We start from the raw sequence: 12500 nt of genomic DNA, 5'->3' as shown, positions 1-12500 counted from the left end.
TAGATCACATAGGTGCTGGTGCTGGAGTACTGCGGGTTCTACACACACAGACACACACACACACACACACACACACACACACACACACACACACACACACACACACACACACACACTAATCAGATCCAGCTGTGTTTAAATGACTGTTGTTTTGTTTTTCAGAGACGTGAGTCACTTTGAGAGTGAGAACACAACGCGCTCTGTGTGTTAGATTACTGTTTGGATGCAAAAGGAATAATAAGTGAGATAATCCCAAAGAGGTCCATTTAGTCTTAACAGGATGACACACACACACACACACACACACACACACACACACACACACACACACACACACACACACACACACACACACACACACACACACACACACACACACACACACACACACACACACACACACACACACACACACACACACACACACACACACACACACACACACACACACACACACACACACACACACACACACACACACACACACACACACACACACACACACACGTAGGGAGGATACATATATAGCTAGTAAAAATGCTATATATTTGTAGTTTATTCAATTTTTTGATCTAATATTGTTGTTTTTTGAATATCTTCTTCCACCTTTTATTGTGAGTCTGTTTGATCATTATTCCAGGAAAGCTTTGAGTGAGCTTCGGTCTCACCTGAACCAGAATGAAATACGCTCGCAGGTCGTCTTTTGTCCGAGGCCTGAAAACAAAAAGCATCTGGAATAAATCTCTGCCAATTAAAAATGACTTTCCTGCTAAAACACTGGTTATTCTGTGTCTGCAGCAACAAGCTACCTATTAACAGAGGAGAAGTACTCAGATCTTGTACTTGAGTCAAAGAAGAAGTACTCAGGTCTTGTACTTGAGTAAAAGTAGAAGTACTCAGGTCTTGTACTTGAGTCAAAGTAGAAGTACTCAGGTCTTGTACTTGAGTCAAACTAGAAGTACTCAGATCTTGAACTTGAGTAAAAGTAGAAGTACTCAGATCTTGTAGTAAAAGTGGAAGTACTCAGATCTTGTTCTTTAGTAAAAGTAGAAGTACTCAGATCTTGTACTTCAGTAAAAGTAGAAGTACTCAGATCTTGTAGTAAAAGTGGAAGTACTCAGATATTGTACTTAAGTAAAAGTAGAAGTACTCAGATCTTGTAGTAAAAGTGGAAGTACTCAGATATTGTACTTGACTAGAAGTAGAAGTACTCAGATCTTGTTCTTGAGTAAAAGTAGAAGTACTCAGATCTTGTCGTAAAAGTGGAAGTACTCAGATATTGTACTTCAGTAAAAGTAGAAGTACTCAGATCTTGTACTTGAGTAGAAGTAGAAGTACTCAGATATTGTAGTAAAAGTGGAAGTACTCAGATATTGTACTTCAGTAAAAGTAGGAGTACTCAGATCTTGTAGTAAAAGTGGAAGTACTCAGATATTGTACTTAAGTAAAAGTAGGAGTACTCAGATATTGTAGTAAAAGTAGAAGTACTCAGATATTGTACTTCAGTAAAAGTAGAAGTACTCAGATCTTGTACTTGAGTAAAAGTAGAAGTACTCAGATCTTATACTTCAGTAAAAGTAGAAGTACTCAGATCTTATACTTCAGTAAAAGTAGAAGTACTCAGATCTTATACTTCAGTAAAAGTAGAAGTACTCAGATCTTATACTTCAGTAAAAGTAGAAGTACTCAGATCTTGTACTTGAGTGAAAGTACTTAGTTACTTCCCAGCTCTGCCTCTTTAACCCTATGCATCACAACATGTGAAAGGTCTGTCTCACCCCTTCCACTCCCTCAGCAGACTGTTGATGATTCCTTTCAGCACCGACTTCTGGATGTCCTGAGGCTGAACATAGAGAGAACATGTTTATCTAACCTTTACGCGCTTACAGCTTGAAGGGTTTTGGGTTCAATTGATTTAAAGATAATTGATGATTGAATTATTTTATATGTACTTCTTTCTTCCCCTTTTACATTTTTTTTTTATTCCAAAATCGAGCACTGATCCCATTACTTCTATTTTATTTAAGGGATTTTATCTCAATTAAATAACTTTAATACATCTTGGACATTTTCTATATCGTCTATACCGATTACAACTTGAATATTTGGAGAGAAAATAGATCATATCCTGTCATCTTTGTGTGTGTGTGTGTGTGTGTGTGTGTGTGTGTGTGTGTGTGTGTGTGTGTGTGTGTGTGTGTGTGTGTGTGTGTGAGTGTGTGTGTGTGTGTGTGTGTATGTGTGTGTGTGTGTGTGTGTGTGTGTGTGTGTGTGTGTACGTGCGTGTGCTCACCGTGCTGAGCAGTGCGTCGTAAACAGCGTTGACAAACTTGGCGTTGACTCCCGAGTCGTCGATGGTGTTGAAAGATGCGTTCGCCTCCCGCTGGGAAAAAATCATAGGATTTCAAATCAGGTCGATGTCGGGAAGGAGGAGAACGAGATCTGGGTCTGAAGTGTGTGTGTGTGTGTGTGTGTGTGTGTGTGTGTGTGTGTGTGTGTGTGTGTGTGTGTGTGTGTGTGTGTGTGTGTGTCATACCTTGAAGGCAGCGTTAATTTCTATGAAGGAGTCAAAGGTGGTCAGGTAAAATTCTCGGACCTCCTTCCAGTCGCCTGATTGGACGGCTCGCTCCATGTCCTCTCTGGGAAAACACACACAAACACACACACACACACACACACACACACACACACACACACACACACACACACACACACAGCACACACACACACACACACACACACACACACACACACACACACACACACACACACACACACACACACACACACACACACACACACACACACAACAGAGAATGTTGCTTTTACACTAAATGAAAAAAAATCTTGTTTTTTACAAGCGGTACACTTGTTGTTGTTGTTGTTGTTGTTGTTGTTGTTGTTGTTGTTGTTGTTGTGTATATGGGAACTGACTGGAACTCTTTGGTGGTCTTGGTGCGGAGGGGGATGATTGGGTCGCAGGGGAATGGCGCTTTGACCTCAGGGGGGAGAGTGTCGATGGAGAGACGCTGCCTCTGACGAACATCGATGCAGATGGGAGGCAAATCTCTCCCTGAGGAGGAAACACAAGAAACAATTAACTCAGAAAGAGAAGAGCAACGATCATTAGAACGCTGGAGGGGGGAATCAATTAAAAGTCAATTATTTCATAAGAGGACATATCCTGCTGATGTTCAGGTGTATATCAGTATGTAGTGTCTCTACTTTAAAGAGTCCTCTCCTGCTGATGTTCAGGTGTATATCAGTATGTAGTGTCTCTACTTTAAAGAGTCCCTCTCCTGCTGATGTTCAGGTGTATATCAGTATGTAGTGTCTCTACTTTAAAGAGTCCTCTCCTGCTGATGTTCAGGTGTATATCAGTATGTAGTGTCTCTACTTTAAAGAGTCCTCTCCTGCTGATGTTCAGGTGTATATCAGTATGTAGTCTCTCTACTTTAAAGAGTCCTCTCCTGCTGATGTTCAGGTGTATATCAGTATGTAGTGTCTCTACTTTAAAGAGTCCTCTCCTGCTGATGTTCAGGTGTATATCAGTATGTAGTGTCTCTACTTTAAAGAGTCCTCTCCTGCTGATGTTCAGGTGTATATCAGTATGTAGTGTCTCTACTTTAAAGAGTCCTCTCCTGCTGATGTTCAGGTGTATATCAGTATGTAGTGTCTCTACTTTAAAGAGTCCTCTCCTGCTGATGTTCAGGTGTATATCAGTATGTAGTGTCTCTACTTTAAAGAGTCCTCTCCTGCTGATGTTCAGGTGTATATCAGTATGTAGTGTCTCTACTTTAAAGAGTCCTCTCCTGCTGATGTTCAGGTGTATATCAGTATGTAGTCTCTCTACTTTAAAGAGTCCTCTCCTGCTGATGTTCAGGTGTATATCAGTATGTAGTGTCTCTACTTTAAAGAGTCCTCTCCTGCTGATGTTCAGGTGTATATCAGTATGTAGTGTCTCTACTTTAAAGAGTCCTCTCCTGCTGATGTTCAGGTGTATATCAGTATGTAGTCTCTCTACTTTAAAGAGTCCTCTCCTGCTGATGTTCAGGTGTATATCAGTATGTAGTCTCTCTACTTTAAAGAGTCCTCTCCTGCTGATGTTCAGGTGTATATCAGTATGTAGTGTCTCTACTTTAAAGAGTCCTCTCCTGCTGATGTTCAGGTGTATATCAGTATGTAGTGTCTCTACTTTAAAGAGTTCTCTCCTGCTGATGTTCAGGTGTATATCAGTATGTAGTGTCTCTACTTTAAATAGTCCTCTCCTGCTGATGTTCAGGTGTATATCAGTATGTAGTGTCTCTACTTTAAAGAGTCCTCTCCTGCTGATGTTCAGGTGTATATCAGTATGTAGTGTCTCTACTTTAAAGAGTCCTCTCCTGCTGATGTTCAGGTGTATATCAGTATGTAGTGTCTCTACTTTAAAGAGTCCTCTCCTGCTGATGTTCAGGTGTATATCAGTATGTAGTGTCTCTACTTTAAAGAGTCCTCTCCTGCTGATGTTCAGGTGTATATCAGTATGTAGTCTCTCTACTTTAAAGAGTCCTCTCCTGCTGATGTTCAGGTGTATATCAGTATGTAGTGTCTCTACTTTAAAGAGTCCTCTCCTGCTGATGTTCAGGTGTATATCAGTATGTAGTGTCTCTACTTTAAAGAGTCCTCTCCTGCTGATGTTCAGGTGTATATCAGTATGTAGTGTCTCTACTTTAAAGAGTCCTCTCCTGCTGATGTTCAGGTGTATATCAGTATGTAGTGTCTCTACTTTAAAGAGTCCTCTCCTGCTGATGTTCAGGTGTATATCAGTATGTAGTGTCTCTACTTTAAAGAGTCCTCTCCTGCTGATGTTCAGGTGTATATCAGTATGTAGTCTCTCTACTTTAAAGAGTCCTCTCCTGCTGATGTTCAGGTCTATATCAGTATGTAGTCTCTCTACTTTAAAGAGTCCTCTCCTGCTGATGTTCAGGTGTATATCAGTATGTAGTGTCTCTACTTTAAAGAGTCCTCTCCTGCTGATGTTCAGGTGTATATCAGTATGTAGTGTCTCTACTTTAAAGAGTCCTCTCCTGCTGATGTTCAGGTGTATATCAGTATGTAGTCTCTCTACTTTAAAGAGTCCTCTCCTGCTGATGTTCAGGTGTATATCAGTATGTAGTCTCTCTACTTTAAAGAGTCCTCTCCTGCTGATGTTCAGGTGTATATCAGTATGTAGTGTCTCTACTTTAAAGAGTCCTCTCCTGCTGATGTTCAGGTGTATATCAGTATGTAGTGTCTCTACTTTAAAGAGTTCTCTCCTGCTGATGTTCAGGTGTATATCAGTATGTAGTGTCTCTACTTTAAAGAGTCCTCTCCTGCTGATGTTCAGGTGTATATCAGTATGTAGTGTCTCTACTTTAAAGAGTCCTCTCCTGCTGATGTTCAGGTGTATATCAGTATGTAGTGTCTCTACTTTAAAGAGTCCTCTCCTGCTGATGTTCAGGTGTATATCAGTATGTAGTGTCTCTACTTTAAAGAGTCCTCTCCTGCTGATGTTCAGGTGTATATCAGTATGTGGTGTCTCTACTTTAAAGAGTCCTCTCCTGCTGATGGTCAGGTGTATATCAGTATGTAGTGTCTCTACTTTAAAGAGTCCTCTCCTGCTGATGTTCAGGTGTGTATCAGTATGTAGTGTCTCTACTTTAAAGAGTCCTCTCCTGCTGATGTTCAGGTGTATATCAGTATGTAGTGTCTCTACTTTAAAGAGTCCTCTCCTGCTGATGTTCAGGTGTATATAAGTATTGGAGGATGAAAAACGATTCTGGAATAAATAATTAAATGAATCAAAGCAGACACATCAAAACATCTGAAGAACTCTCAAGGAACGACAGAGCGACAAGAAGACACACACACACACACACACACACACACACACACACACACACACACACACACACACACACACACACACACACACACACACACACACACACACACACACACACACACACACACACACACACACACACACACACACACACACACACACACACACACACACACACACACACACACACTTCAGACCCTCCATCCCTCTTATAATTAGCCTTCTGTTGTCTCCCGTCTCCACGGAAACGAGGATCACCAGGTGCATTGTGGGTGCTCGTTCAGATAAAGGAGACAGATGTTACATCACAGGAGCAGATGTCTTTTTATCTGAGTTAACAGGAGGGTCTCCTTTAAATGATAACAGCCTTTATTCAAATATAATGTTGCTTTACTGTGTTTAAGTCCTCTGTACAAAGTGTTTGACTCTTTTGTGACGTTTCCTATTACATTAGTTAGGTTTTTCATTCTCTGTGTGGAATAAATTAAATAAATTAAATAAATTAAATAAATTAAATAATTTCTAAATTAAAACAAATATACAAATGATAATAAAATAAAACAATATAATAACAACAATACAAATAAAAAAATACATCCTAAACTAAGCAAGATAAAATCGTATTTGTGTAAATTATGATAAGAATTGACTGTATAATCAAATCAGATATGACAATTACAATTTAAATTAAAATAAGGAAGTTTAAAATCCTATTATCTCCATGCAAAGACTTTCCTAGTTTCATTTCATTTCAAACCTTTATTTAACCAGATTGGTCCCATTGAGATCATAGATCAGCATATAGGTTCCACACGAAACACAAACCAATAAAGGACATCATACATTATATTATATATTACTAGTAAAGGTGAATGAGTATGTTCGATATCCGTTCATGGCTTCCCGAAACAAATTCATCTTCAAATCTAAACATAAGCTTATGATAGACATTGATCAAAACGCAGAAATTAACCTGGGATTATTTCTCCTCCTCTTCCTCTTCCTCCTCTTCCTCCTTTTCTTCCTCCTCTTCTTCCTCCTCTTCCTCTCCTCCTCCTCCTCCTCCCCCTCCTCCTTTGTCAACGTGTGCATCATCCAATTAAGACCTGACACTAACAAGTGTTGGTCGCCATGACAGCCTTTAATCAAATGAGTCACCTTTAAGACCCCTAAGGACGATCCCCTCCCCCAACGTCTATTTAACAAAGCTGTGATGTCTGTTGATGACGAAAACCTTCCTCAAGTGTTGTTGTCGAGCGTCGGCCATTAATTAGGGACAAGGGACAGATTGAAATCCCTAAAGTTGTTAGAATTGGCCGATTGATTCATGTTTCTGACGGGCTTCACGTGTTTAAAAGCTGGAGTTTTTTTCGCAAGCTTGTCAGAAGTGATGGAAAATTTGATAAACTGGGGGTCTTAATATCGTTGACTCTATAGCACCCCCAAACCTGGATGTATAATAAGAACTGGATGCAGCGTGGGAGGCGGGGTCTCGTTATTTCCTATGAGAGCTGCTCATTGGCTCATGAGGACGAAATGGCCAAACTTTTGAGAGAGCGAAACGTCACAGATTACCCAGCATGCCTGGCTGTCAGAGCAGAAGAACCCGTATGTGCCCTCAAGGAGGATGTGCCCCTTAAGCCCCGCCTCCTGTCATTAAGCCCTGCCCCTCGAGCTCCCACTCTCGGCTCACTAGAATGAATGGAGACAGAAAATAAATCTAGATTCGGCTTTTAGTGCATTTTACAACTTTAAGGAGCGAATGATTATAATAAGGGCTATACAATAGTTCATACTGGGTAGTTTACTTAGTTTAAAAAAAAGTATCCGCTGATTTACAGACGTCTCTTTCCCAATGTTAGTCAATGGGGAAAAGTCTTTCTGGGCCCAGTGACTGAGTCCTTCCTAGGGGCTTGCCCCTAACACATTTGCTAAAATGGAGCCCCTCGTTGTGGTTTCACCTACAGGTCTGAAATATGGAAGACATATGAAGCACGGTGAGACCCACAAAAAAGCCTCTTGGCGTCATATCGTAAACCCAACAGGACGTCGGCCATTGTTGTTGGAAACTTGCCAAAAATGTTTTATGGGCTTATTTTAACAATGTGATCACATGACAAGCGTCTTTGAGTTTTTAGAAAAGCGCTATATAAGTGTCATGTATTATTATTATTATTATGACTCCTTCTGATGTTACTGCAGATCTTATGTAAGATAGCTAGCTAATGTAGCTAACCTAGTCATTTCAGGTACAAGGCAAACACTTACGTAGAGGAAGACAGGGATGTTTAAAAGAGAGTCAAACCGAGACAGTAGATGACCTTTACATTTTTAATCAATGTTCTGCTATTTCCCTCTTTCCAATACGCCAAAGTTTCCCTGCTGAGACCAGTAGTTTTTAATAAACAAGAAAAGCTTACTATTTCTACAAAAGGTGTCGTTGTTGTTTTTATATCTTGATATGAAGCCTCAGCACATGAAACCATAACAATACAAACCTCCTGTAATACGTTACAGATGAAGTGGCTAATTGTGGTGAATTTCCAGCAGCCGGACGACAGTGTGTGTGTGTGTGTGTGTGTGTGTGTGTGTGTGTGTGTGTGTGTGTGTGTGTGTGTGTGTGTGTGTGTGTGTGTGTGTGTGTGTGTGTGTGTGTGTGTGTGTGTGTGTGTTTTCACTTTCATATGGTTTTCATTTGGGGCGGAGGTTTGCATAATTATTCTGGCATCAGGAGCCGTGGTGACAAGCGGCCGGTGAGCGTTCTCACAGAGTCAGAAAATAACCTCGCCTTCAACAGGAAGTCACGTTCCCTTTCATCTCAAAAGACGCTGACGGAGGATAAACAAAATGCCGCCTCATGACATGTTAGTCACCTTTTATTTATATGTTTGCTTTCATTAAAGGTCCTTTCTGTCTAAAAACGCAGTCATTTCTACCTAGAATCCAGAGTTTCTTCTCGAGCTGTGAAACTGAAAATAGACGCTTCATTTCAGCCCCATAAAAACGCCTCTCACGGTCTAATTAGCAGTTTGTGACCTTGTGATTTTCTGCATGCTGTGAGATTCTTTCAGTGGAAAACATGAACAGCTTGACTTCGTCTTCGCTCACTGAGAACTTTCCGTTGAGGAGACGCTGCCATGTTAGAAGCTCAACATAAACAGAGAGAGAGCACATACATCAAGCGTAGTGTAAACAGAGGAAGTCACACATCATTACGTCCTGCAGACAGTGAACGCACCATAATGACACACTGCATATAGTATACTGAGGCAAAGAAAGAAAGTACTGTTGCTTTAAAGTCCATATACTGTATGATTTGATTCTACATGCTACGTGTTGAGATGAAATTCTACAATGTATACACTTATTTTTCCCGGTACAGATGTGTTGTGTCTTGGGTACTAAGTTGATTCATGGCTAATGTTGGGCTATAAAGGAACTACAGCACGGTCACATGACTTCACGTTACCACCGCTAAGCTAAAGGAGGCTAATGTTGGGCTATAAAGGAACTACAGCACGGTCACATGACTTCACGTCACCACCGCTAAGCTAAAGGAGGCTAATGTTGGGCTATAAAGGAACTACAGCACGGTCACATGACTTCACGTCACCACCGCTAAGCTAAAGGAGGCTAATGTTGGGCTATAAAGGAACTACAGCACGGTCACATGACTTCACTTCACCACCGCTAAGCTAAAGGAGGCTAACCTTGGGTGTGATGACGTTAAGTCATCTCGTTTCGACACTTGTTAGCAACCGAAGTAGATAATTATTGTCTGACTCACCGTGTCGGAGCCACTGGTTGCCGCTCAGAGTTCCCTTCATGAATCCTCCTCGCCCCGCGGCGTCTCTTCTCTGGTTCAGAGTGGAAATGAACGTTCCCAACGACGGGAACGGCTGCTTCGCTCCTCGCCCGAAACCCTGGAAGAACAGGAAGAAGCCATCATCACCACGAAGAGCAGAGAAGTTTCTAATGAGGCTTTATATCAATCAAACGTTATTTATAGCACTTTTCATACACAAAAAGGTAAAACCAGATAACTTTGTGACTGATACAAAATAATGAACAGAAATACAGTAGGAGTCAATAAACCGGAGACTGAATAAAACCAGAATCAAATAAACACAATTAAATTCAAAGCAAAATTAAAACATTGAGTTGAGAGTAAACCAAATGAATAAAATAATAAAAGGAAAACAAGAATAAGAATAAAAAAGGAATCAAATAACAATAAAATGAGAATAAAATTCAATAACACAAATAATAAGATAAGAATAAATACAACTAAATGACATCTAAATTAAAATACATTTTAAAAATACCCCACAAAGTGAAACTCTCTGGATATTGAGGTTTCTCACCAGAACAAGAACACGTCCAATAAAATAAAAATCTATCTCATATAACGTTCATTATCTCTTCATCACCTGCTGCTCTTTCACCCCTCTGCACGCTGAAGCAAGAAGAGCAAGAAGAGGAAGAGGAGGAAGAGTTGATAGGGAATGGAGGAAGGTGAGATGTGAGAGGTTAGAAAGTAAAGAGAACAATAAGAAAAGGACTTGAAACCATGCGAGTAAAAAAGAGAGATGGAGAGTTTTTTTAGGAGGAGGAGGAGAGAAGCTTTGGAAAATCAACAGATGCACAGCAGCCGCTACTGACAGAACGAACACACACACACACACACACACACACACACACACACACACACACACACACACACACACACACACACACACACACACACACACACACACACACACACACACACACACACACACACACACACACACACAATCAGCGTTTCTTTCAGATTCAACTGCAAATAAAACGAGAATTAAAACATTTTGGGGGATAATTTCCATTGTCTTTTGAACTGAGTTATGCAAATCAGAAGCCTTTCTTTCTTTCTTCACTTAACTGGAAGCATGTTTAAGAGCCATTGTTTGTACACGATCAGAGTGCAGCTGCAAATAAAAGCAGAATTAAAACAACATTTGGGAAAAATTCCTTTGTCTTTTTTTGGAGGGAACCCGGGAGATGCTGCCTCCATCACTTCACCAATACTACTGCTGTACCGTAAACAAAAAAGGGCGATGACAGAATTATAGGAGATATCAGAGAGGCGGAACGAACAGGAGGTGTGTGGCGCAGTGGGTTGTGCGTTGGTTTTGGTTTTCAGGTTCAAACCCCACTGCAGTCAGCATGTCGTTGTGTCCCTGAGACACTTCACCCCAAATTGCTCCTGTGGGGATTGTCCACAGTATTGAGTATGGAAATCGCTTCGGATAAAAAGTGTCTAACAAGTGAGATGTAAATGTAAAAAACAAAACATCAGCACTAGACCAAACACATTCAAGATACCTGGACTGAAATCTTTTATAGAAATCTTGTTTGGAAATGTGTGTTATTGAGATTTTAAACCCCTGAAACAGCAGCTGTTTTACTTTCTGTCTCAGGTACGAAACACCCTTCAGTGAACACCAGCTGTCTCCAATTCTCCTGTTTTTTATTGGTCCGCGATGCAATGACAGCCCGCTGTATGTCGGAGCTTTTCTTTAAACAACCTTTGAGCCTGAATTTCCTCAGATGTAAAACTCGAGGGACGCGGAAACTTCTAAGGAGCTGCAGAAAGTGAACGCATGCAGACACTTTATGACATTTCCAATGACAGACAAAAAAACCATCTGATCCGCACATTCCTGCTGCCTGACACAATGGAGATGATATCAAGCAACCAGCGAGAGGCAACAGTTCAGCTCACACACACTGCTTTATGAGCATATAGGTTCACCTGCTGGATTAAAAACACATCAAATGAAGCAAAGAGAGTGGAAACCATGAAGCAGATTCAGGCAGCAGAAGATTAGATTCACTCTTAAAGTATTAGAACAGTTTACAGAGAAGAGACAACATCTGATACTTTACAACAAACACTATGCTCCTTTTAGGTTTTTACTAACACTGTAATACTTCTATCATCCACCATTATTGGAAATACAACATTTAAAAACACAGAGGTTACATCATCAGGCGCTGCTGCAGGGGCATCACTTTTTCCACACGAATAAAACTAAAGTACTAAATGATCTTAAAGGGGCCCTACTATGCTTTCCCCTCTCCTGTAGGGTGTTCGATGTGTTCTATGTGTTTTAGTGCATGTAAAGGGTCTGCAAAGGCTAAAATCCCTCTGTTTACTTCCAGCACATAGTGACATCACTGTGTAGTACTCACACTCCTATTAGCTAGCGCACATGGTACGGGATAGGCTAAGGGGCGGGACATCTCTTAAGCCCTGGCCACACGAGGATGATAACGGTCGTATCTGCTATAGTTCTCAGATAGACGGCTCGGCCACACGAGGCCGACACGGAAACGCAGAAAACGATAACGGGTCCCAAGGTGATCTGCAAACGAAACGCTCTCTGGGGGCAAACGGCTCCGTGTTTACGCCTATACCATGTCCTGATAACGATGACGCAATAGCCCCGCCTCTCCCCACCTCTCCTGCTCAGAGATCAGCTGCTGGGCTCTCAGAAGAGGGGGAGCAAATGAGAGACTACGTTTTTCATTATTATATGATTATATAGAGTCGTTATTCATTTGTTTTAAAACTCAATAAATAACAAAGAAGACC

At 40.9% G+C, this 12500-nt stretch overlaps 1 protein-coding gene across 1 annotated transcript in view; it reads right to left on the bottom strand.

Moving 5' to 3' along the window:
- The window catches only part of hectd2 (HECT domain containing 2), a 57968-nt gene extending 47616 nt beyond the window's left edge, over positions 1 to 10352 (bottom strand). Inside the window, exons 1-8 of the mRNA XM_079689320.1 lie at positions 10294 to 10352; positions 9651 to 9786; positions 2935 to 3073; positions 2537 to 2639; positions 2294 to 2383; positions 1779 to 1843; positions 669 to 714; positions 1 to 38 (exon numbers count right to left, since the gene is read on the bottom strand). The exon at positions 1 to 38 is cut by the window's left edge and continues 72 nt beyond it. Of these exons, the coding sequence (XP_079545446.1) occupies positions 1 to 38; positions 669 to 714; positions 1779 to 1843; positions 2294 to 2383; positions 2537 to 2639; positions 2935 to 3073; positions 9651 to 9690 (521 nt within the window). The 5' untranslated portion in view covers positions 9691 to 9786; positions 10294 to 10352. The remainder of the gene's footprint in view (positions 39 to 668; positions 715 to 1778; positions 1844 to 2293; positions 2384 to 2536; positions 2640 to 2934; positions 3074 to 9650; positions 9787 to 10293) is intronic.
- Positions 10353 to 12500: the final 2148 nt, after the last annotated feature.

Source organism: Notothenia rossii, assembly GCF_949606895.1.
Source record: "Notothenia rossii genome assembly, chromosome: 6".
Taxonomy (NCBI): Eukaryota; Metazoa; Chordata; class Actinopteri; order Perciformes; family Nototheniidae; genus Notothenia; species Notothenia rossii.
This window is presented reverse-complemented; position numbering and strand designations above follow the sequence as displayed.